We start from the raw sequence: 24875 nt of genomic DNA on the forward strand, positions 1-24875 counted from the left end.
GCTCTGGAAGACCTCTACCCTACCAGGAGGCAGGAAGATAGTTTATGGTAGGTAGGAACCAAGTTCAAAGTCCAGGTATAACAGGTAGAATGATAGCAGAAAATAATAATAATTATTAATAATAATAATAATTTACATGATAGCAGTTTTCTATGAGAGTTGCAAAGGCATCTTTCAGGGTATTCCCAGGCAGGGACCACTGTGGGGCACAGGTGAAACTTGTCTTGACTAGCATGGAGTTGTTAAAAAAACAAACAAGTAGGAAGGAAATTCCTCATTCAGAGCTGGATGCAATTCAGCCCTGGATGAGTCTAGGCTGGTCCTGACTCTGGAAACAGAAACGAGAAGACTCATTATTCCATTACACCCTGTCTGTGCAAGTGAAGGGGACGTGCAAATTAAACAAAATAGTAACAGTTTAAAGATGCCGGCATCGCTATTTGATAACCATGGTCCCTTCGAGATGTTGTAATGATACCTGTCAGGGTGGCTGTGGGATGCAGGGCTTTCAAACCTGGGTTTTTATCAGCATGGAGAAAAAAGAGCTTTTACAGAGTGTGAAGGAGAATACTGACCAACACAGGCCCGTCGTGGCTTGCTCTCACACAGCTCCATTTAGCGCACTTCATACAGTTTGATTTTGTTTAGTCATGTTCCCAGAATTTGAATGTCCACGAGCGATGAAGAGGCCCAAGGGGAAATACAGTCATTTCTTTCCTGAACAATGCCTCTCCCTGGCATGCTTGATGAATCATATTTTCTGACACAGAAAAAAATTAATCCTGTTTCAGGGTAAAGACACATAGCTGTCCCCCTTCATAGCTTCCACAAGTCCGACACAAATGTGAAACATAAGGCCTTTCCAACGCTTTAAATTATTTTCATCCTCGATGCCAGGAAACTGGGGTAATGTTGGGTGGTGATGAAACTATTTATTCTCAAATATTTTTGGCACCAGTGAAAATGGTTGGCAATGTTTCAGGAGTCCTGGTGTGGCTCTTTGTACATGGCACCAGATTTATCACTCACCCCCTAACTAATTAAAACCTGTACTGTAGAAAGGGGGTTGGGGCTACCTCTGAACTGGAAGATTGGTAAGCAGAGGAGGGGGAGTGGAAAGCATCGTGAAGGAGGCTGGAAGAAAAAGTAACCAGAGTTTTTGCTGTCTCCGTTTCTGACAAAGCCCAACTTGCCTGATGAGCAGGCATTGGGAAATCTCTGTTCCCAGTTGGGGAACTGTGGCACTCTCCTTGGGAAGGCAGCTAGGTTACTAAATAGTTCTCGTTATTAAATAATCCGGGGGGGAGGGGGGGGAATAACCATGAAAACAGTTCTTCACTTCAATAAACTGTGGAGAAGAGGAAAGTGAGTTCAAAATAATTCATTTCATCCAATAACAGGGAAGGTAATTTTTTGTCACTACCTTTGGATAATAATTGGTTAGATATTATTCTTGAAAAGATTGTTTTCTGTGTCTTCCACTATTTATCATAATGTATCCTGCAATGACAGGTAGGCAATCCTTCCAGTGTCACAGCCAAGGGCCATTAGAAAAGTGGGGCCGAGGTTGGGCGTGTGCATTTAATACAGAGAAAAGCATCCAATCAGTGTGAAAATGTGAAATTCCTCCTTGCAGAAGAAGAAGCCTTTAAACACCACATTTATTCATGTCAGTCTTTTTGCTGTGTATGTACCTAACACAGCCGGTGTTTGCTCCCTGACACAGCCAAGAGCCACCTGCTAACAGTGTGAGTGTTCCACAGAATCATAGAATCACTTAGGTTGGAAAAGACCTTTAAGATCATCAAGTCCAACCATAAACCTAACACAGCCAAGTCCACCACTAAACCATGTCCCTAAGTGCCATGTCTACACATTTCTATTACCTCTGCCCATGCTCCTGCCTCCTCTGCTCTCCTGCTGCTGTTGAATGTGTTTAAATGTAAGGATATGAATAAATGACTGTGGGGTTAAGGGTAAAACACTGGGTACAGCTGGCACATCACCCCTGCAGTGTTTGGACTTCAACCAGCCTCTGATGAAAAACCTCCTCTAAGAGCCTGCTGTGGCCATGCAGTTATTTACCTCTTCCTCAAATGCTTTCTCTCATTTATTTTAATTTATTTCTTGCTCTAGTAATGTCTTGGCTTAGCTTTTGACTCTGGTCCAGCCTTGTTGATCACCTGCAACCATTAAAAGGCTGCAGCAAGACCCCCGCATGACACCAGGGTGAATGGGCTCCTCTCCTGCTCCTTAAATATTTCAGCTGTAAAGCAGCAACCTCTCCCTTTTCCAGGGGAAAAAGACAGCCTGCTCCTCAGACATGTAGCTTTCTGAGATAAAGGCAGTTGGGAATATGAGGCACAGCAAACTTTCTTCTCCTTTGCATACTTCCAAGCTCAAGCTGAGTAGTAGTCCTGAGACAGTTTGCTTACTTTTCAAGACTTTTGACCATGGTGCCTTGCGCTGTTGTATGTGAAAACTGCTAAAATCAAAACGACATGCTGAAATGTTATTTCATAAAGGAGAACATCATCTCATTTCCCATCACTGTGAGAGGTTTCTTCCAAGATACATACTGTCCTCTAGGGTAGTTCCTTGGTGCAAAATCTGCGTCTGAACATACTGGTGGTGTGGTCTTTGCAATGCGTGAACTTCACTATAAGGTCATTAAATTTGTGTATGTTTAACTGATGTTAGCCATGTTCATTTCTACCAGGAAAAAAGTAATTTACAAAGAGCTACCATCTGGTGATATCTGGGGTACCAGTTGTTTCCTGATTATTCTAAGGGAAATGTGGTATCTACACTATTCTTTTGCAGTATGCTTTCCTGGATACTGGTTTAATAGTGATAATACTGAATGTGTTGTCTGAAGCACTAAACAGGAGTGCTTCTGCTCTGCTAGATCATTTCCCTACAGACAGCATAGCAAAACTGCTGGGAGTATTCAGAAGGTCTTGGTTTATTATAATTTCTTAATGGAAGTGTAGGGTTTGTGGGGATGGCCATGCAAAGATGGGAGGCTCCATCTCCCACATTGGGATATTGTGCTTATGTATATGACCTGCAAATCATTTCTTTAAAAGCAAAACACTGTCATTTAGCAGCAATGTGGCTTTTTCTTGTATGCAAACAACTAAGGAGATGGCAAGCCTGCTTCTTTTTGGTCTCAGTACTTCTGTATGCCCGATGCTGCCTCTAACCTTACGGCAGAACTGATGAACTATTTTTCTTTAAATGTGCAGGTTATCAAAGATACGAGTTCATACATATGAAAATATATCATCAGTTTTCTTCTAAGTGTTCCTACTGCCCTGCAGTAGGTAAACACACTTTCAGTAGAGCCAGTTCTCCTGTGGCTTGACGAAATTATATTGTAGAACAAGGACCAGCTTTTGACATTGTTGGGGGGGGTGGGTTGAAAACAAACTGTAAAACAGTGCATAAATTGGTACCACATGTAGCATTTCCTGAACCAGATAAAACTGACAATGGCAACGCCTTTGGTAAGCTAGAAAATAAGCAGAGCTTAGCATTTGGATTCTGTCACTCATTTCTGAGAACTCTTTTGTACATATTTGAATGATTGAGATTATCATGTTTCTTCTTCCTCTAATACCAAAAAAGCATCCAAGCTTTTAGGGCAACAGAAAGTAACAAGCCTGTGCCCTGGTCCAAGGAGATGAGCACAGCACACCAGCACCTCTGGTACAGGGCAGTGTGCCCCAGTCATCTAGTACCTACACCAAAGCACGGTTGGCAGGGCTCAGTGCAACTTGTGGGAAGATGTGCCAGAACACAGGATAAAGCATTTGTTAGAATAAATTAAAACGAGTGACCAAAACCTTACAAATGATAGTTGAGGGGAAAACAGTAACCAGGATTCTGCTTTCTAGTTCAGCCCATTTTATGTAATACTCAGCTCCAGAATAAGCTTCAGGAGTGACCTGGTTTAGAAGACAAATACTTAAAAGTCAGTTCCAGTAAATATAGTTGTTGTCACCTGCTTCAGTAAGTACAGCTACACCAAAAATTTCAGTCCAGGCAGTCCTAGATGCTGAAGGGACTAATGAGAATGACCAGAGCGGCATGTGTAATTCTTACTCTGCTCAGAAGCTTATGAAACAGAAGGAAACGGATGACCTGGCATGAACCGTTTCCCGAGACAGCCTGTAAAAATTCATCTCGCTTCATTATTGATGACCTCTTTTTAAGTGAAATGTTTGCCTACAACCAAGAATGCTGGAGAAGCACAGCAAATCAAAGAACTATTTAAACCCAGGCATTTGTTTGCTGCCCCTAGGAGATATTTGCTAGGATTTTAAATAAGCACCTGACTTAAAAGAATAATAATCATGTGATTAAATTATTTATACTTGAAACCAACTTGCAGATGCCTTTGTCTGCTAAAAAATACATGATCTCTGAAGACTTCAGAGACTTGAAACACGGATTGCGTGTTTGAGGATGTTTTGCAAATCTTACTTAATCACCTTAAAAGACATGGTAATAAACCAGCATCCTTTTTATTTAAAAAAAGACATCCAGTTGCAAGTTGAAACCTCCTGATGCCCAGTACAGTCTTGTAGTCAGATGGATGGCTTTCAGATCAGGTTTTCATGTATTTAGAACCAAAAGAAGAGACCAGGCCCTCTGAAGTTGCAAGTATCTCTGTTGTGATGCTTCAGCCACGCTTTCAGGAGCTCAGGAGGCAGAAGGATTCATGACAGTTTGTTGTTGTTGTTCTGTTGTTCTTGTTTTGTTCCGCCCAGCTCTGGCAGACTTCAAGTGAACAGACACCTACCCCCTTAATGGTGATCTCCACAGCCAGCTCTTGGCACCCAACAATGAGTTCAAGCTTGAAGTATTTTTTCTTTCCCTCCTGTATGTCCCAAAACCTGTGTCTTGCAAAGTTCAATGGAATCTGTAGTTGACAAGTCATTGCCTCATGACTGTTCCCTGCTCTACGGCGCTGGATCCAGTTAGTTCCACAAGCCGCTGGGAGATGGGATATACAAGCCTTGGTAGTTTCTGTTGGACAACAGCTTAGCAGCAAAGATGCTATAAGAACAGCTATTATGTTTTTCAGGAGAAACCTGCTGTAACAGCTTGTTTGCTTGAGTGACCTCAAAAGTTATGCTCCAATAAAAAAGGGAATAAAATGGGAAAAGACCTGGTATGTCTGTACTGCACCCCCCTCTGACTGCTGTTTCAGTGCAAGACAAACATGATCATGCTCATAAGAGAGGGCCATGACAATAAGTAGCACAGGAACGGAAAGCTACATTCAAAACTGGGCCAAATCACCACCAAGTGTAAAGATGGTAAACATCAGTACAGCCTGGGCATCTGTTTGCATTTGCCTTTAGGGTATTAAGGACAAGCCAAAAAGTGAGTGGATTAGCAAAGTGCCAGAAACACATTTCTTCTTATTTTAATGTCTTGCTAAAAAAAAAACAGAGATGCAAATCTGGCAATGAAAAATATCTAATATTCATAACTAAGTTAAAAGTAACTATCTTTTGGACAGGTTATGTATTTAGGATGATACAAAGCAACCACTTCAGACACCTAGCTTAGGTACAGTTTCCTGTACAGAAGAGAGGTAGGTGCCTCTAGAGAGCCTGTCCAGACTGAACCAGATGCACAGATGGGCAAATATTCCAGTGAGTAAAAAGGTGAAGGTAACAAAGGTGGTACATTCAAGGATCTTATCAAAATTACTGCCCAATGTTGAGCCACAGATAAATTTGATGCTTGGAAGGGCTCTGCTTATAGTTGCCTATTTTCTCCGAAAGAAAGGTTTTTAAGGTTTTCAGCACTGCTATTTGGCCAGTCAATTCACCACACTACAGCACTGAAACTGTGATAGCACAAGTATGTATGAATAGTCCTTCAACAGTTTGCTGGTTTGTAAAAAATAAGGAAAATTGTCCTGAGTGCTTCATTCAGAACTTGTTCTGAGCTACATTTAAATTAGTACAACACGCACAATTAAAACCATTGCTTGGTAGATACTGGTTAAATACATGTTAAGTTAGAAATGAAGCAACAAAAGATGAATTAAAAAATGAAAAAGAGTGTCTATTTCATTACTAATCACACAAGTTTCTGATTTGTTTTCTGTTAGTAATTCTACAGAACATGTAAATGAAGATATGGTACATCAATGGGCCTTGAGACATAACTAACAAGAAATGTGATCAATAAAAACTGTAAATGAGATGAAACACATGGAAGTCAAACTTCTATTAACATGTGCAAGGGAACATCTAAAAATTAACGGTAAGGAAATGTATTAGTACAAATCTGCATCTACAAGTAAGCACAATCTAGAAAACTAGGATCTTTCTCATTGCAGATGTCATACTTCGGAAATAAAAAATGACTGAAATGTTTTTGTTGCAGAAATTTTTATAACCTACACCATTACTAGCAATACTGTATTTAGAAAAAGTGTCAGTCCCTGAGCCAGCAGGTAAGAACCTAGAAGATATAAATATCTCTATATATATGTTTAAAAATAAAAATTAAAAAATTACTTATGCTTTTAGCCATAAACTCATAAAAGTAACACAACTGCAGCAATCAATCTTGGGAAGAGAAGAGGGAAAGGTAAGTTATAGAGGGGTGAACTTCTTTCAATTTGCTACTTGAATTGCTGACAGGCACTCAGTACCAGTTTAGCAGGTAAAGTTCACCCTAGTGAACATCCTCTAGTTTTCCAGTTTGGCCTAGAAAAAGTAGCGCTTCTAACAGGGTTTCTAGAAATATATTAAAACCCACAGAATACAAAGTATAGCAGTTAATAGTAAGAAACTATTAGCAATTAGGTTATTTGTGTGTCTGGGCACAAAGGAGAGGAAATTTTAAGTGTGGTCCAGAGATGAAGAAACAGGACAAATGAGTACCTGTGAGCAAAACTGGACAAAAGATAGCCTGCTAGTTCTGTTTGTCTCATCTTTGGTTTAGCTAGAGTGGACAAAAAAGAAAATAAGGCACAGCTCCCTTTGCGCACTGCAAAGAATGACCACTGCTGTGCTTTGGAGTACATAGGTTTGGTACCAAGCGAGTGAAACAAAGGACAATGTGACCACTCCAGAACCGAAGGCCTGCCATTTCTTACCATGGTGGAAATGACAAATTGCCACAAAAACAAAAGGCATGGAAAATGGGAAGTCCTGTGAAGTGCCACGGGTTGCTTTTGCCTTGTTTGATGTGCTTATGCCACTTCTCTGAAAAACAATGAGTTTCTACAGAAATTGAAACGCCAATATTCCAGAAAAACGATGTCCTTGGATCAAAATCAACCTTTCCTTAGATGCCAAAGAGTTTAAATATTAACACATGGGAAAATTTAAGTATGCAAATGTGTTGGTTGTTAGAAACTTGAGAAAGCTGCTCGGTACGTCCAGCTTCTTCAGATTATCTTTTTTTCCCCGCTGTGTCCAAATGTAACTGGCTCAAGTGCAAATGGCATCTAGAATGAATGATTCAGGTCTCTGAAATACAAAACAAAGATATTGAGATGTTAGTTAAACAGCAATTACAGTAAATGACAAGTTTGCCTTAAAGGGGGAATTAAGTTTTCTTTGGAAAAGTGTCCATAATAGTAAAAGTGAAGCCAGAAAATGATGGCCACTCGTGTCTCCCAGGGCTTTGAGGAGGTTGTGGCAGCAGATCGAAAAAGACTTATTTTCCAAGTTACATTCAGATGACCAGATGTTTTTAGCAAGGGCAATGTACAAATGAGCAAACAAGAATGTAATGTTCCAAAGCAACAAAGAACTTCCACATTTAAGAAGTCTGGAGCAAAAAGACACAGGTCTCAGACACCACATTTGGCCGTTTTATTAGGAAACTGCATGTGTGAGGAGCACGAAGGCAGGATCACACAGCTGCTGGTTTAATACGGATGTAAACTTGCTTTAAACACCCTTTGGTCTTGCCTCTACCTGAGGTTACATAAACCAGCTACTGTTTCTCCTTTATTGAGGCACTGCAAGTTTACTAAAACAATTTCAGCAGTAGATACCGATCATGTTTATGTATGTGAGCAAATACTGTGCCTGTGCATAGCTGTATGTGATATATGATAGATAACTGTATGAGTTAGTACCATCCACAAGGCAGAACAGTGTTTCATGCCTTCATGATGATTTCAGAAAAGTTATATGTGAAATGGTTTCTCATTTAAGACCTAGCTTTCTCACTAGGGATTCCACAATCCCAGTCATAATTAAGCCACAAAGCCCTTTGGGTTGACAGTTTATGGAGGACAGAAGGAATAGTAGAGGAGAAACTCCAACACAAATGCTGTGAAGAGCCCCTTCTTGCCAGATGGTGTCAGCTAAGCAGTAAGACATTGCACAAAACCACTGATGTTTCTGTAAGACTTAGCCACATACATGTGGGAAGGAAGGGGAAAGTAGACAAAGTCCATGGACAGGTGGGAGAAATTTGCAGGGGGATGCACTTCACATGTTTAAAGAGCTAATGCACAGTAATGTTCAGAAGCCAGCCTGGCATGTTAGTGCTGTCCAAAGCTAAACTGGATTGTAACACAAAAAACAGATCTTCTGCAAATTCTGTAACAGCTGCAGGGTTCTTCAAAGCACTTCAGTATTGAGTTCTGCTGTAGAAAAATACAGCAGTTGTCTTTGGGAAATGCTGCAGAAGCAGCATCTCCTAAAAGCCAGTGAGAGATCAAAAAGGGAGCAGAGCTGGCACTGGTACTGGGGAGAATCAGTAAGGCACCTAATTAGAGAACGTGGTACTAGTAGAGAAATAGCGGATGAAATGTGGGTGAGCTCACCCATCACTGCAGTATCCTGGTAAGGCAAGGTGTGTCATACCTACCTTCTGGATAGTAGCTGACTTCTCAATATACCATTATATGAAGGCACTAACTGGCTTGGGATTGGATTGTCAACTCATCTTCCTCTCTACTCAGCATATATCGGTGTGATAAGCAAAACCTGCTTCTTCTCTCTTCCCTCTTGAGTTTTTCTTTCACTGTATCAAAAAGAGGCATGGTCGGGATTCTGGTATGCCACCTTGTCCATTATTTTAATTTCTTGATGCGCATTTCAGATTCTTGTCTCTGCCTCTGTTCCTGGCTGTTGTGCATGTTTGTTCCTGTGAAGACAGCTAAAATTCCAATAATCCTTCATTCAGTTCTCTTGGCTTTGCCAGCGCAATTTTGTGGTTAGGGTTTCAGTATTTTTTTAGTATGTATTACTGAGATGGACATTCTACCTATAATTCTGATAATATCTCAGATAATCTATGTGCTCTTTCCTGCTAAAATTACATATTTATTAGATTATTTGTAGAGACTGTGGCCAGAAAATACAATAAAACTATCTTGTTTCACTGCCAGAATTTCACAGGTTTTGGTTAAAGCAGACGATTCTGCCCACACCCCAAAATAATTTCATTCTTCATCTTCCTAGTAATTTGTTGCACTGATTTCCCTCCATGCTGTTTAGAGTCCTGGTAAATTTTAGTCTGTTTTCCATTCTTGTTACAGATTTCTGCTGCACCATGCATCTTCAGATTAGGGGTTTAAAGGCCTTGTATCTTCTTGTTCATGGAGAAAGGGTTTCATCTAGAAGTTAACTCAAACTGATAATGTTATATGTATGGGCTGTCTGCCTTGTAGCCAGTGTACCATGGCTTGCCAGGAAAGTCAAGTGATTCCTTCTTCAGCAGGTCTTCTGAACGTGATTTGAGAATTGGAAGATAAAGAGCAGAGCAATGTTGGCACACACGGACTTAGCAGTGCTATTTTAAAGGCAGGTTTTGGACTATATAGTGCTTCTTGGGCTACAAGCCTACAATTTAGGTTTATCTTCCCCCAAATTGTTCAGCATAGCTATGATGCTAGGAGGATACCCATTCTGATTCCCACAATTCCTATATTTATCCTTCTGTGTAAGTAAATAACAAACATTAAAATGCAGGTAGAGCAAACAATATTGTTCTAAATGACCGCATGTATCATGTAAAGTGATACTGCACATCTTTGCGGGCTGAGTCTCCCAGAAAGCAAAAGCCCTGCAGCTTGGGAGGACAGAAAAGCCACACTATCTGCATAGGATCTGAAGGGCTCCAATGATGTGTAGTATTATATGTTGGACTTAATAGCCCTAGTTACTTGGATAAAGATTAAGTCTTCAGCGTTCATAACAAACTGGATGTAGTATACTTGAAACCTTTCTTAAAAAAAGAAGCGGCATTTGGAGGAAGCAAAACAATATTATTTCTCTTCTTGGTTTAGTCAGCAATGAGGAAAAGGAGCAGCCAAGCCAGAAGGACAACCTTTACACTTCCCGCGCATGACACGTGCAAGGGGCCCCTGACAAAGTTAGATGCCGTCATCAACTTTTGAACTCCTACATTTACAAATACACTGTAATAACTTAGCAGTTCCTAGTTGCTTCGGCTTTTGCAGTAGACTGAAGTAAAGTCCTTTGTTTGTGAAGGCTAGAACTGTATAGATAAGGTCGTGGCTATTTTTAAAGCTATGCCCTAGCGTGCACTGCATTCTTGTATGCTATGCCCTACTACCTTAGGGTGCAGAGACCACACTCACCTTGTACTTACTGTCTTGATGCTGACTCAGCAAGCGGCTTCTGCACTCCAAAGGCAGTGATAAAAATATTCACAACTACTATAATGAATACTAGTCCAGTTGCAAGGTTGTTGAGGAAATCCAGCTTTCCATGTTTTGCAGGGTTGTTAAGGTCATATTTTACTTCAAAGAGAAAGGAAAAAAAATTTAATTATATGCATATTTCAAAATCCAGAATAAAAGTCTTCACTACTCATGTGGTTCAAGAATTTCTCTTACACTGAGCTATTTGCATCAGTCATACTCAAAAGGGAAATAAGATTCTGCAGTGTCAGCAAAAGTGCTAAGGAGAAGATCTTTAACCACAAGGAGCCTATTAACTTCCAGTTATTAGCATCTAATCTCTGTGGATGCACATGGGAAGTAATGGATACACAAACATTACTAGAAATCTTCTGAGTTCTTGATCTTTTGAAATCTAGTTTTGTTGCAGATTTTAAGCATTTAAAAATTATTTCAGTCTTCTGACATGAAGCTTGAAGCCCTGACAGGGTGGAATGAAGTTAAATTTCCTACAGTTAAAATGCTACAGGTTCTTTGCAGGCAGCCCAATCTCTTTACCAGTGCTGGATTGGTTTTTGTACTGGTGCCCTTCCCCAGCTGTACTCCCTGCTTTTGCACCGATTCTGCTTTTAGAAAGCAAGGGCATTATATCTGTTAAACAGAGGAAGATTTCAAAGCAGTGTAGCTGCAAGTTCTTTTTACAGAGAGCATCAGCTGTGTAAACATTTTCTTTTGTTTCTTCCAATTCTTTGGTTGAACTGCTATAGGGAGTGAGGGAGGAACACACAAGGGAGATGATAGTATTCATTTAGTTAAAGCTTTGATTCCAGGCCTTGTGAAAACATATAAATGAGTTACATTGGACTGATAATAGACTTGATGATAGGGTAAAGCCTGTGCTTGTACAGGACAGTAAGAGTCCAGGGGCACTTGCCTGGCATCATGTGGAAACCCAAGATTTTCCTCTGTCTGTTCTTTTGCAGTGAGGGGTCTGCTGCTCAGACCCTCTGCTGAATTTGTTTGATGCTGGTGGAATGAGCGCCGATGAATTCTGGAGTGTGTTCTGAGAATGGGTTTTGTCTGTTAAGACTCCTAATTCTTAAACGTGTAGACCATTGGAGCTTGCGTGTGCATGTACAGGACATATGAAAGAAAGTTCATACCTGACAAGGTTTTGCAGCAATGTAAATAAAACTTTGAGCTCCTTCTGATAGGCACATACATAGGTGTGTAGCTTACGACTGTACTGCATGAGGTAAACTTTGTTATACACTTTTAACATAATGACCCTGTCAACACCGCAGAACTGAACCACAGAACCACGACTTGCTTGCTTGTTGAAGCAGTTAAGTAGAAGTGGTGGCAAACACTCATGATGCTGAAGTATTAAAAGCCAGGTTCACTTGGTGTCCCTAATTAGGAAGTCTAATGCTGTTTTGGTTTCAAAGAATTCTGGGCGCCTGTTCAAGTCCTGTTTGCTAAAGCAGTATAGTCAAACGTCACAAGCCAGTCAAAGCACTGAAGAACAGCGTGGGGGAACTCTCTGAAAAGCTTAAGCTACTGCACACCTGTGTAGGCATGAAATAATTTAAGCTCAGCAGTACTTAACCCTGAAAATGAGTTTATACATGTCTGTAAAGCATCTGGAGCTATGTGGATGCTTGCATCCCAGCAGTACCTGGAAGGACTCTAGTACCGTCATGTGAATGAAGCGGAATAAATGAAATGGAGTAATTAATCCTGAAGTATGGAAGAAAAGCATTTCAGGTGGTTGATTTAAAAAAGAAAAGGCAATAATGGGCTCACATGTTTTGTGAGTTAAAAGAAATCATGCTCAAAGGAGAACTGACACTTTCAGAGCTGTCCCCTTGTCCAAATAAGGGTCAGAGAAGACAACTACTGCTTGTCAGTTTAGGCGGTGCTCTAAATTTTGAAGTAGAATTGCAGTAATCCTATCTTTGTGATTATAGTACTTAAGATGAGGGTGTTTGTGAAAATATTCTTAAGAACAGTTATTCTTTAAGTATTTTATTATAGTGGGATTAGATTACTATGATTTCATGCCACTTAAACTATTTCAAGACATTCTTTGCTTTTCTTCCAAAAAGTTAAGATTACCAAATCACTTTCAAGGGCAAGTTTGCTGAACATTTTTCAAAATGTTTTTGTGAAAGGCTCTTTTGAAGGAGGAAAATCTTTTAATCCCTAGTAGAGAACTGTGAGAATGGGTATCTCCTGGGATAAACCTCTGTCTCACGGAAAGAAACTGGATGGTTGCACAGACTTTTGTTTGGACTTGTGAGAGCTTCTAAAAGGCAGAATTTTGTGGCTGGACAGAAAGGCAAACTGTTCCTGCAGGCCAAAACTACCAAACACACATTGTGAAAAGCAAGTTCTTGCTATGGTGCCTCTATCTTTGAGCCTTCATGTCCTGTTTCCTAACTTCAGTACTTCTGAGCTCAGCACGACAGCATTGCTCCAACAGCATACCGCTATAGGCTGAGGGCTTTGTCTTCCTTAGTAGGCTAAACCTACAGCCACTGCTGACTGCAGAGTGCATGCTGAACCCCTGATTAATCTCACTGTTTGCTAAGTAAGTGGTCTGTGAATGCTACCTCGGCTCAACTTTGGAATCTCCTCTGAGCTAGGACCTGGATTTTGCTCTTGTACGAACTCTACACCAAATGCAGAGACAGCTGTATTCTGTCTCTTTCATAAGAAAGAAAAAAGCTGTGTCAGCCGCATATCAATATTACAAGCCTTATATATCCTGGTTTCCTTGGAACTTCCTCCTTGAACAGTTTTTTCAGTTGTGCTAAAAAATGGAACACTGAAAGACTAACAAAGTTGCCAAAGGTGGCACCAATAACTTAGTAAATGCCATGTGTGAACTCTGTGTAAGATCTGTCATATGGTACCCATTAATTTAAAGGGAAAGATTTGAAAAAAGTTATGAGAATAAATTATCATATATCACTAACAAAAGAAGTGATCCTTAGCTGTTTCATACCAGTGAAGGCATCATTTATCTCAGTCAATAACAGTGTTCAACTGATGCTGAAACCTAAACATTCCCTCTGATTTCCACACATATCTTTGATCCACTCTCCAAAGTTATGGTCTAGGGTTTTGGGTGCTGCTAATGAATGTCACAGGTTTTCAGCAACTTTGCAAAGTGCCACTGGATTCTTTTTTGCATTTTGCCTTGCAAAAGCATGGGGGAAAATATCACAGCAGGTTAAGACAGCAAACAAAAGTACTGAAGACTTGTTTAAGGTCAAAACAGAAAACCCAGATTTCCAGAAGAGTGCTGTCTCTCCACACTCTGTGGACTTTTAGTTGGGCTTTTTTGGGTAATCCATGCTCACTTAGTGATGATACTGTTTTAGAAATGAGCCTAGCTCTATAGCTACTTAGATCAATATTCTGCCTTACAGTATAAGGCAGAGGGTGTAGGACATATGTGTGCTACTAATCTAGCAATACTAACTTAAAATACCTAATTTTTAGTGATAAGTACTGGTTCTTGTGCCTCATAGCATTGTGCCTATTAATACTGAATAGTAGAACCTCTACTTTTGAGAACAACAAAGATGCTGCATTGAACTTCTAGGAATATGAAGGTCTGTAATTGAACAATTAAGACAGAAAGCGGGGAAGTGGGGGAGGCAGGGAGCAGGGAACTAATTCTACAGCTGTCTCATTAAATGTGTCCAAAGCATGCACTAACACCACTCCTGTCTGAACTCATTCTCTTGAAATGATTTCTAGCATACGTCAAATGTATCACATCACATTTCTTTGGTAGAAAGTAGAAAAGGTTTCCCTAGTGATAAGCAGAATACAAGACAATCTATTTGTAGTCCCAGGATGCTACCTGGACTGTGTTTTCACATTCTACATAACTTAAAATTTTTTTACTTAAGTCATAGTATGTGGATAATAGATGAGGTATGTTCTTACGTTGAAATCTTGCTCCAACTAGCCTATTTTTCTTTTTAGCTTTAATTTCAGTTTAACACAGGTTTGAAAATTAACAATAAGAAGTACCTTTCTACCACTCCCCACCTAGAGATTTAGGATGCTTTGAATAATTTCATAAATCTAAAACTAAGGGGTTTTTTTCATTATTGTCAAGCCTTTGCTATCAAATCTTTGATTTGATTGCAGAAACACAAACAAACTGAAGACAATACGCACACCAACATGAAGATGGACATTTCAACTTCCACTACTGTTTGAGAGTTCTACATTCACAATATATTCTTATAATATTACTTATGATATGACTGACACAGAACAAACACATTTCAGACATAAGATTAAGTAACAGGTCTTGCCAAAAACAGTATTATGAAACTGGGCAGGCTGCGTGATCCTAGCTGGCCTATTAATGTTTCTTTTACAGTATTTCATAATTTTCCTTCCTCCTCAGGCCTTCTGAAACGAAAAATATTCATGATCTGGGCAAATGAGTATGAGGAAGTTGATCAAAACTGAAGATTCCACATAAAGCTGCCCTTACTCCTTTTGTTGCAATATTTCTATGGTCTTAAGAGAAAATCTTAATCAATTCTGAGGTAAAGCCTTTCAAATATAACAACCTTTTAAAAATAAAAGGGGAGTCTATATACCATCTTATAGGTGTGTGTGTATATATATATATATATGTCAATGGTTCTTGCTGTTGCCACATACCAAGGAATATCAGGAGCACTCCCACCATGACTTGCAATGTCAGCGACAGGCTGATAAGAATGATAAGTGGGATGTAGAAGGAAAAAGAAGGTCCTTGCTCCATCACGGCTTTCAGTTGGGAGGCATTGGCCATCAGCAGGGCAATGTCCAACATACTCTCCGCAGCGCTCTTCTTATTTGCGTAGTGATTGATATTCATAGGTCCATTTCTTTGAAACCACTGTGACGTTCTGCGCTAAAATTGGGAGAGGGGAAAAAGGTTATTCACATCTATTTTAATTGGTGCAGTGAGCAACAGATGACTTTGCCCATTGATTTCTGTAATCATACTGATAGAGTAGTAGTGGTTACTGAGACTATCAGTGCATCTTTTTCACTTTTACCACTGTCCTCAATCTGATAAGAGAGCAGTAAATAGTGTCTGTACTGGACTTTGGCAGATACACTTTTTCCAGCTTGTAGGATCAGTCTAAACAGTCAGTATGTTTCTACTCTGAGAAAAGGAAAGAGTGAAAAAGCTGAAAAGTTTGCACTGAGAAAAGTTGGGAGGGAAAAACCACTGCAAAACAATCAAGCAAACAACAAATTGTTGTAACTAACATACTCCGAAAGGCATACTTAAAAATACAAATATTTATTAAATTCACTCTCTGTCAACATACATCTACATAGCTCCTTAATTACTCATGAGTCTTATTTTGAGGATTTATGTGGAAGTTGGCCACTGTATGAGCTTTGCTTGACCTCTTTCCCTGCTGCTTCTTACTCCGTCATGCCACTGTCCAGGTCCATCCATACACAGTAAACTTGTTTTTCTGTTTAAATATCATAAGATCTGTGGTTGCCAAGCACTGCCCAATTACAAGGAAACTTTTCTTTCAATTTTTGCATCAGCAGTTGTTTTATTTTTTTTTAACTCCCCTGCAAACAAACAGGGCAATATAAACCAACTGCAGGGCAAAACTAGAGCTAGTTAACCCTGCAGGATGAATAAAATGAGTTTTTCCTGATGACGATTCATGTGACCCAACTTGGAATTTGACAGCTCGTCTCCCAGGGCTGCCTATTTCTCTGCTGATTAGATGCAGCTTTGGGTAACTTGGTTAGGCTTAGATGTCTCACTCTGAGATGAAGGAAGAGTAGGTCACCCTCTTTTCTGCAGTCTCTGAACAGGTTAGGAACTTCACTCTCACTGCTCTTACTTCTAGACTTTGTTTTCAAAAATAATACACAAATACATTATGAGTAAGCTTATTCTAGCTGACTTCTTTAAATCTGCTTCTTAGAGACCTTTTTACTGCACAAATGTGTTCCCACTTGCCAGAAAATACTGTGAGGACAGTCTCTCTTTGAAGGTTAGTTCAAATGTAGAAAACACCCTCTAATTACTCTCTTCAGCAGCACTAGTAACTACCAAATTTCCAACTCCAAAGCCAGGGTTGCCACTGTCCAGACTTAGAAGTGTCCTTTTAAATAGGGCAGGTATTGATGCATACAGCAAACACACCGCCAGTTTTTCCAGGGCATTCAACTACCGAACTTGACCTATTTTCACCAGACACGTTGTAATAATCTACCACAGTCTAAATATTTTACTGAGAGAAAAAAGTCATGGAGCAGTGGCAGACTTTTTTTCTGCAAAGGGGAGGAAGCCACATAATCATAGCTTCATGCAGACAGCTTCTTTACTGAGACCAAGGTCCTGGGAAGAAAATGGCTCCGAGATGGATACTGACTTCAGTCAGGAAGAACTCGACACTCATTTGGTTTTGTCTATATCCCACAATCTAAAAATGCAATTTGGCTGGGGAATCTGTCCCACATTTGTCACCTTTTCTCTCGTCAAGGAGAGTGTCCTCTTCCCACCCCCCTGCCCCATTAAACCACTACAGCATTTGGATGCTTCAGAAAAAATAACTGTAATTCTAGTATACCATCCACCAGAAGCACTAAACCAGGTGTGGATGTTCATTTCCTTATGGAAAGCAGCATGGAATATACACTGGCAGTATTCAGTAGAAAAATCCAGGCTAACATTTTTCACTGTTTATTGTACAGTAAAAAGCCCAACACACACATTTAGCTCTTGGCTACCTAATGCTAGCAGTGTAAGAGGGGAGGGGGAACTACGCATGTAATAGCAGAATTCAATTTCTGGGCATGAATTTAAAAGAAACTTTTCTCAGTAGACTGTAGAAGTAATATGATCTATTTTGTCATAAGTTCATAATAGAGGAAGTTTTTTCCTATGTTTAGTAGCTAATTAACTCCTTTCTGCCAAAAATACTGACTTTGAAATATCTATTGGGTCTACGAGGCTGCAGTGTATAATGCAAAAACTACACAGGTAGCTGTGACTGTTCTTCATCCTGATGTAAGGTGACTGCAGTGAAAACATGACAACCGGTTTCTTTGTTTTCACTCGGTGTAGAAGTGTGATCATGTTTGACATGGCTTTTTTTTTTTTTTAAAACTATACAAAAGAGTAAATAGTCTGGGCTACATCTTCCTTTCAGTTACATCTGTGACTACATGATGTAAGACAGTTTCTACATAAACAACAGAATATGATCTTTTCTTTTTCCTGGGGAAATGTACTGCTGCACTTTTAGGACCTCGGTGTTTGCTAATTTTCTGTATGGTCAAGTTGCAGGTGGAAATAGCAGGCTGTGGCACTTGAACTATGGTGGAAGCAAAGGTTTTGAGTAATTTCTGAACTCCAATAAATGGAGAAGACTTTTAAAAGTAGGGTGCTGCTAAGGCAAACCAAGGCAAAACTTCTTATTCCTGGAATGACAGCTCAGCTATTTACTACGTTTGGATTCTAAAAAATGGCATTCTACTCTGTTAAGAGGCTTTCAGCTACCACTCCTGAAAGCAGACCAATTCAGAATCTGAACTAGGCATATGGAGAACTGAAACGTCGGTTCTACTGTACAGAGCTTTTTCTCAGCCTGTGATCTTGCCTTCTGCCAGGAAAAAGGATCTGTAATCGTGAAAGCCCCAGAAACAATCATTTCCCATCTCCTGATTGAGAAATGGAGCCTCCTGACTCATGCTGGAAGACCATAAAACAAAACAAAGCAAAAAGCAAATTAGCCTTGCCTTCTGGAAGGAAGTTGAAGGCAACTGCCAAAAGTATTGAAACAAATGCAGTCAGTACTAAGGCAGCAGTTTTTAAGACCAGACTACGTGTTACACAGCAATATATAGACAGGCAATGAAAGAAGAGATGTTGCCTTAACCTCAGGATAATGACAGTCATGTACAACATAAATTATATGGGAACTTTGTTATGTGGCTTTATGGTTTCAGGGAGATTCCAAGCATGTAGCAACACACCCAGCCCACAGCACCAATCTACACTTACTGTGCTGCTATCACCTGCAGAGCTGCAGAGAGGGAAAGTGAAACTTCTGGAGATTTTCTAGGATGCATGTAAACTAAGGCTTTTCCTGCAGGTGTCACTTGGCAAGAGAACAGTACGTATTCCACGTGACCTGCTTCAGTCTCAATGTAATCAAAACACCTCATTACAGACTTTCAATATTCAAATTACCTAGTACAGACAAGCTGATCCCTTCAGTCGAGGTCACCAAATGAGTCTGAGGAAAAACAGCATGTGTGTTCACATGTGTGTGCATAAGGGCCAGGTATAGCTGGAACTGCTTGCTGTATCTTCCTTTCCCTGTCAGTAACAGCCTGCCTTCAGGTCTCCCATCACCTGCAAAGCATCAACCTCTGAGCAGAACAACCTGCCGCGCTAGTCTACACGCAGTTATAAAAAGGAGAGGAGTGAAAAGCCTCCCCCTCTTGCTCCGTCCGTGACTGGAAGAATCCCCTGTGGAAGAGCCTCTTTTCACAGTCACACGATGCTGTCCCCACAGACAGCACCGCTCCACGTCTCCACATGGCAGCAGGGTCTGTTTGCTTGCCCAGAGCACTGCAGTTTGCAAGGATAAAGCTAAGATGCTACATCAGAAGCTGGCACTTTTTGCTTCTATAAAACCAAGCCTTCACACTAGGATTGAATGGTATGGGATACATAGTCTTATTGACAACTGTGTTGGTACAGACTTTGCTGCTGCTTTGCTTCACTCACCATTTTAACAGTACACCCAGAAGAACTGAGTCCCTTTGAAATACAGAAAGGATTTATTAATTACATTTATTAAAAAATAAATAAAAGTGGCACTGAGGTGAATGTCCTTAGATGCTGAGTTTCATGAATCATGTCTAAGACCCACTTGGTGATTCAACAGGAAGGAAACAGCACTGAAAACGGAAACATTTGAAAACAAATAATAAAGTATCTTGGCTAAATACAGTAACTTGTTATAGTAAGGATTTCTGCTTCTATGACAGCATTAAATGACTACTTGTGACAAAATTTACGCAGCTGTTAGTTCAACAGAGTGTTTATCAAACACTAGTGACTGCTGAAGTAGTCAAATTAACGTGCTGGAATTCTGACCAAAAAAAAGGAAGGCCCAAGAGTAAATTTGTTTTCTCTTGTTCATCTTGACCTCACTGAGTTTCCCAGAACAGTACCAGTTAGTCGGTCCTGAGAAGACAGGTGGGGTTTTTGACATGCCAGTCATCTAATCCACAGAGAAAAAAACCCGTGTGAAAATGATGTCTATTTTGCATTTGGATTTAGAACTTAGTTATGTTAGTTTCTGTCACTCTGCCCTATGAATGCAGGAGGAAAGAAATAATTTGGATTTTGAGTGCAAGTTTTTAGGATTCATTCCTTCTCTTTTGGTATGTTCCTAGGTACTTTACTCAGGTTCTTAAATGTCTTCCACCATATATATGTTCCCCTAAAGAGACTGTTTTAAGAAAATCTAAAAAAAAGCCAAAACAAAAGCCCCACAAAAAACGTAAAAGACAAGCATTGCCTGAACCAATAGGACCTTGACATTTCCAAGTTAAGAGTCAGATCTGTTATGAAGACTGAATTTACTGTTCTTGTAATGAAGTTAACAGACACTTGCAGTAGCACAAGACTGGTTACTGTTTTCTTTTTAAATCCCACTAGAAAACCAGTATTTTGCAGTTAGCAAGGTGAAATTCCAATTTCCCAAATGAGCACTTAGAACCAGAAACTGCAAAGTATAAGCCAGAAGTACAGCCTGAGTTGCTTTAATTTTGATTTGCAATTTGTAATTGCAGCTGCTTAATATCAGCTGGGACTGCAGGACCCAGAGCTCAATGCATTTTGCTTGTCAGGCCCAGAGTGTCATATCTGGCTTCTGAAAACACACAAATCTTTTATTATTCATACAGTACTGGCACTAAACACTTTCATGGTATTCTAACTTTAAATCATTATGCAGTAGAATGCCATTACTAAATAGAGGAGACCACAGTTTTGTATGGGTTAATTGGGAAAATAATGCTGATTATTATTTATATATCCTAAACAAGTTGTGCTTCTGATTAATAACACCTTCCTTAAGCTGTCAGAAGGATCTTCGCCTTCAAGTACATTTACTCTGAAACACAGTCTTCATAATCTTTGGCTTGCTCTAACTCTGCATACAGTTTACTTTCTATTTTAGGTTAGTGATTACTGGAGTTGTATGGCAGATTTTAGACATTTTAATAGCCAAAGAGCCTTGATTCAAAATGAGATTGGACAAGACTGTTGACCAATATGACCTCTGGGTTTGTAACGTCATGAAGCAAGCTTCCTTAAATTCTTATGTTTAGGGACAGTCCTAACTTTAAAATAATAGAAACATGGTACATAATAATGAGGCTGTGTAAATAAAAGGCTGAGTCATACTGATCTTACAGCAGACTGTTCTTTACTGTGTTTCGCAATAGTCTAATTCAATCATCTAAAAAGATGCTAAAAAGCCCTTCTGTTTAAAAAGTAATTTTCTAAGTTTTTTAAGTGTTCACCTTTAAGAAAAACACTTCACGGCAAACTTTCCCAGATCTTTTAGTGGTAATTTCATGTTCAGGAAAAATTCCAGTTATATCAAAAAAGAGAAGGATCAGACATAAAAGGAATAACACAGGACTAAAAGAGAACACAACTTCAGAACTTTACTTTTATTTTTTTCTAAGATCAACCCTACAGTTACAGAACTGAACTAGTAACTTTATACAATTATTTAATAATCCTCATAGATGTGGGATTTCTGCCCACATCTCCATCACCTACATACTCAAAATGGGCTATACATGACCACTCTGAAATCAGACTTCCCCTCTGCCTCAGAGATCTTGCTGATCTAATAAAATAGGCAAAATATTCTACAAGAAAAGAAATACTCTTCCAGCAAAAATACTTTAAGCTATATCAGTTATGTAATGGATGATTAGATCCGTTCTACACCTCCTCAGAAGATATTATTTCTTTTCCCCCAGTAAAACATTAGATCACTTATTCAGCTTAGCACTGATTCAGAGAGAAAAAACCCTACATCTGGACTGAATCATCAGTTACATTTCCCGCAGGAATTTCATTTTGGTGGGGGGCGGGGGAATCTGTCCATCCAAGTACCAACCTAGTGTAACTCTGCAATCACATCTTGAGACAGTATGGTTGCAGGCAATTAAAAAAAATAAAAATTAAATACTCGGCCTGTGTTCATATTTCATAGACAGCGTCAATTTTCTAGCATCTTTAAAAGCCTATACTTAAGAAGAGCCACTTAAAATATAGATAGACAGAAAATGCCAGTATGACTACATTAAGAAAAAAAAAGTGGCAACCACGCTGATACCTGAGAGCTAAAAAGTTAGTATGAAAAAGGGAAAAAGTACAGTCATGTTAGCTCAGGGCAGAGCACTGTTTTCCTAAAGCCATACTGGTTCCAGGACCAAGTTAGAATATTTTTACTCATTAAATGAGTTAAAAATAATCAGCACACCTGATGACTAACTTTGGGAAATGAAGTAACAACTTAAACTTGTTTGTACAGCTATTTAAATAGAAGCTTTCTCCTGTATGAATTTTTTTTCTGTCTTGCATTACTACTGCTCATTGCAGTGATTTGTTCTTATAATACTGTTTCTCACAACTGGACTGTGGGCTGCCTATTTTGTGTTGTTAAAGCACTATTTATTTATTCTAGCTACTTAAAAAACAAGGAAACAAAAACTTATTACCAATAGTTTCAATATTTGGAGTATATCAAATACTCCAAATGCAATTTGATATAAGTAATGCTTTAGAACATACCATTTTATTCTATATGCAGTAAAATTCTTTCAAGTTCCTACAAATTTGAAATTTATTACTTGCAGTGTGATACCAAGAAACTGCCATGTCCCAAAATTACTTATGAATTAATATACAATTTTGAATAAATTTTTAGTAATAACATGACTATAACAGAAGCCAACTATTCAAGAGCTGTTCTTTTCTACTATCCAATTCTTATTCACCTTTTTCATAGTTCTTTAACTCTTTCAACTAGCATTTCCTGTTATCTTGGAAACATTAAACTTGGTTTTACAACATGGTGAATGTAGACTGTTTCAATATGGACCATGAACAAGGAAAGCAAATAGAGGAAGATGAAAAAAACAGTTACTACCTGCATGTGTATAAACAGATCCTTTGCACAAGTGGCCAGACACTTCTGTCAAGTGTAACTACTCACATTAGTGAGTGAGGTGTGCCAACCAACCCAGTACTAGAAGCAAGGAATTTCTTGCTTCTAAAATCTTGACAGCTGCTGAAAAAATTTATCCAAATTAATGATGAGTTAAAATAAGCCACATTAAGCCAATATGTGACCACACATTCAGAATTACACTGGGCTTAACTAGTCTTTTTAAAATTCATGTGCTTTGAATGCTTTGAAGGTAAGACAACTATATCTGCATTTCATGTCAGCTCTTCTGCAAGAGAAGGTAGCAGTCTATTGCTGAAGATGTGCAGGAGAATCTATTTTGAGGAGAGGGCAGACACTGGGATGGGCAGTAAGCAAAACAGGGTGGTCCAAACTGTGATGCCCGCGAGCATCCCTAAAAGTAGACACTTCCACACTTTTGACTCCAATACCAAAGATTTAGGCACCTGCGGATTTGTGGTCTCTCCAGGTTTAGTTGGCTGCTGAGCTGGGGCGTTCTTTTGTTTGTGTAAATTGTGAACTTGGTCAGATTTTTTAAGGTATCTCCTATTCACAGATTAGTTTTTAAGAAATCTGTTCCCATCTGTTTTACCTTGCATATACTCCTTTTTTGGGTTTTTTTTGTGAGAAAATGAAAAAAAGTGTCTGTAAAGTTCTCTGAAGTGCTACTGTGTACATGTAATACAATATAATAATACGTTTCACTGCTTATTCTTTATATGGCACTCACATAGAACTTGCAGTTTCTATGGGAAAGATGTAACAAAATGATTGCTTGCAGCTGAAGATGAAGTAAAACAGGAAAGTTGCAGAACAATTCTTGGAGCAGACCAAGTTAAAAAAAAAAGAAATCCCCCAACTAGTACTTGTGATGCAATCACAACTCTATGTTAATAAAAAAAGAAAATTGCTGAGAAGTCAGTGGCTTAAAGGAAGCCCCTTCAGGCCACCAGTTTGACCTGCATATCCCAGCCTTGATTCTCTTTAGGTATTTTCCAGGATTTATTAAACCCAGATTTTTTCTTCTTGGTATGATATTCATGACTACAAGGGCTTGTCAGGAAGGGAGGGAGGAAGGACAGATCTGCTACACAATCAGTCCAGTCTGTCTGTAACCAGAAACGTTTACCAGTGACATAGAAGGTGGTTTAGTACAACTGTAGCTATGTGGCAGAGCCTTAGGTTGGAATAAAAGCTACTTTTTAGAGTCTAGTCCTTTCCAAAACAACATAAAAGATGCTCTTTTACCAGTCTGGCTTTTCAGCTAAGTGGCATGCTTGGAAAACATCCTTTATGTGTAAACAGAAGAATATGGGATGGAAAGCTTTCCAGTGAAGTTTTCTGGTCCTGTTTTGACTACGTGGAGTAGTAAAAAGCTGGGTATTTCTCTTCTTGTTTTTATTTGGATTACTGTATGGAAAAAACCAAACCATACGGGCCCAGCCCTTTAAGTAATTCCTCCCACTTTTGTGCTCACTTATCTCCCGTGTAGGTATCCCCGAGCAACTTCTCCGTCCTCTCCCAAGTCACCCTCCCTGGTTCAGAGTGCCGGTGGGCTCCGAGCAGAGATTCCTGGGTGGGCGGACACCTGAGGACCCTCCTGCTGACCTGGGTAGGAACTAAGGGGTCATCGCGCCAAGGACTAAAGAGGATTTTCTTTTCAGTCCCCCCTTGGCACTTGCCTATCTTCGAAGTGAGACAAAGCGGGATGCTTGCAGCCGCATCCCTACAAAAAAAGTGCTGAATCAACGGAGGGCGCGTTAAAAATAAATGAATAAACAAAAAATACTCGAGAAGTGCCGGTTACCGGGCCGCGGCAGCAGCCAGCACCTCATCCCCTTCCCGGCATTTCCTCCCGCCCCAGCTCAGCGGGAGGGCTCCGCGGGGGCACCCGCAGCCGGCCGGGGCGGAGGCGGGCTCGCCGCTGCTGTGAGGAGACC

At 39.7% G+C, this 24875-nt stretch overlaps 2 protein-coding genes across 6 annotated transcripts in view; one reads left to right on the forward strand and one right to left on the reverse strand.

The window, feature by feature from the left end:
• LOC104842210 (chromosome unknown open reading frame, human C9orf89) overlaps positions 1 to 24875 on the forward strand; it is a 76061-nt gene that overhangs the window by 24335 nt on the left and 26851 nt on the right. The window contains exon 6 of one of the 4 annotated variants that reach the window (XM_010584390.1): positions 6134 to 6202. The exons of the other annotated variants lie outside the window; for them this stretch is intronic. Coding sequence (XP_010582692.1) covers positions 6134 to 6153 — 20 coding nt within the window. The 3' untranslated portion in view covers positions 6154 to 6202. Of the gene's footprint in view, positions 1 to 6133; positions 6203 to 24875 lie in introns of those variants that run through there. 4 annotated transcript variants of the gene reach the window in all.
• On the reverse strand, positions 7421 to 15668 carry NINJ1 (ninjurin 1). 2 transcript variants are annotated; one of them, XM_010584385.1, is made up of 3 exons: positions 15341 to 15611; positions 10601 to 10762; positions 7421 to 7505 (listed from the first exon to the last, which is right to left on the reverse strand). In XM_010584385.1, the coding sequence occupies exons 1-2, from the start codon at positions 15537 to 15539 to the stop codon at positions 10608 to 10610; spliced, it is 354 nt and encodes a 117-aa protein (XP_010582687.1). In that variant the 5' UTR covers positions 15540 to 15611; the 3' UTR covers positions 7421 to 7505; positions 10601 to 10607. The 2 variants fall into 2 exon arrangements, with proteins under 2 accessions (XP_010582687.1, XP_010582686.1); XM_010584384.1 differs by having other exon boundaries at positions 7434 to 7505; positions 10612 to 10762; positions 15341 to 15668.

This window comes from Haliaeetus leucocephalus, unplaced genomic scaffold (assembly GCF_000737465.1).
Source record: "Haliaeetus leucocephalus isolate CR32 unplaced genomic scaffold, Haliaeetus_leucocephalus-4.0 Scaffold984, whole genome shotgun sequence".
Lineage (NCBI taxonomy): Eukaryota > Metazoa > Chordata > Aves > Accipitriformes > Accipitridae > Haliaeetus > Haliaeetus leucocephalus.

Excerpts from the sequence above, each read along its gene's own strand:
- NINJ1 (XM_010584384.1), bottom strand. The coding sequence starts at position 15,539 with ATGAATATCAATCACTACGCAAATAAGAAGAGCGCTGCGGAGAGTATG. Across the intron at positions 10,763-15,340 it reads AGTGCTCCTGATATTCCTTG|TAAAATATGACCTTAACAAC; the intron begins GTATGTGGCAAC and ends TTCTCTTTGAAG. Across the intron at positions 7,506-10,611 it reads GCTGAGTCAGCATCAAGACA|AGACCTGAATCATTCATTCT; the intron begins GTAAGTACAAGG and ends TTTGTATTTCAG.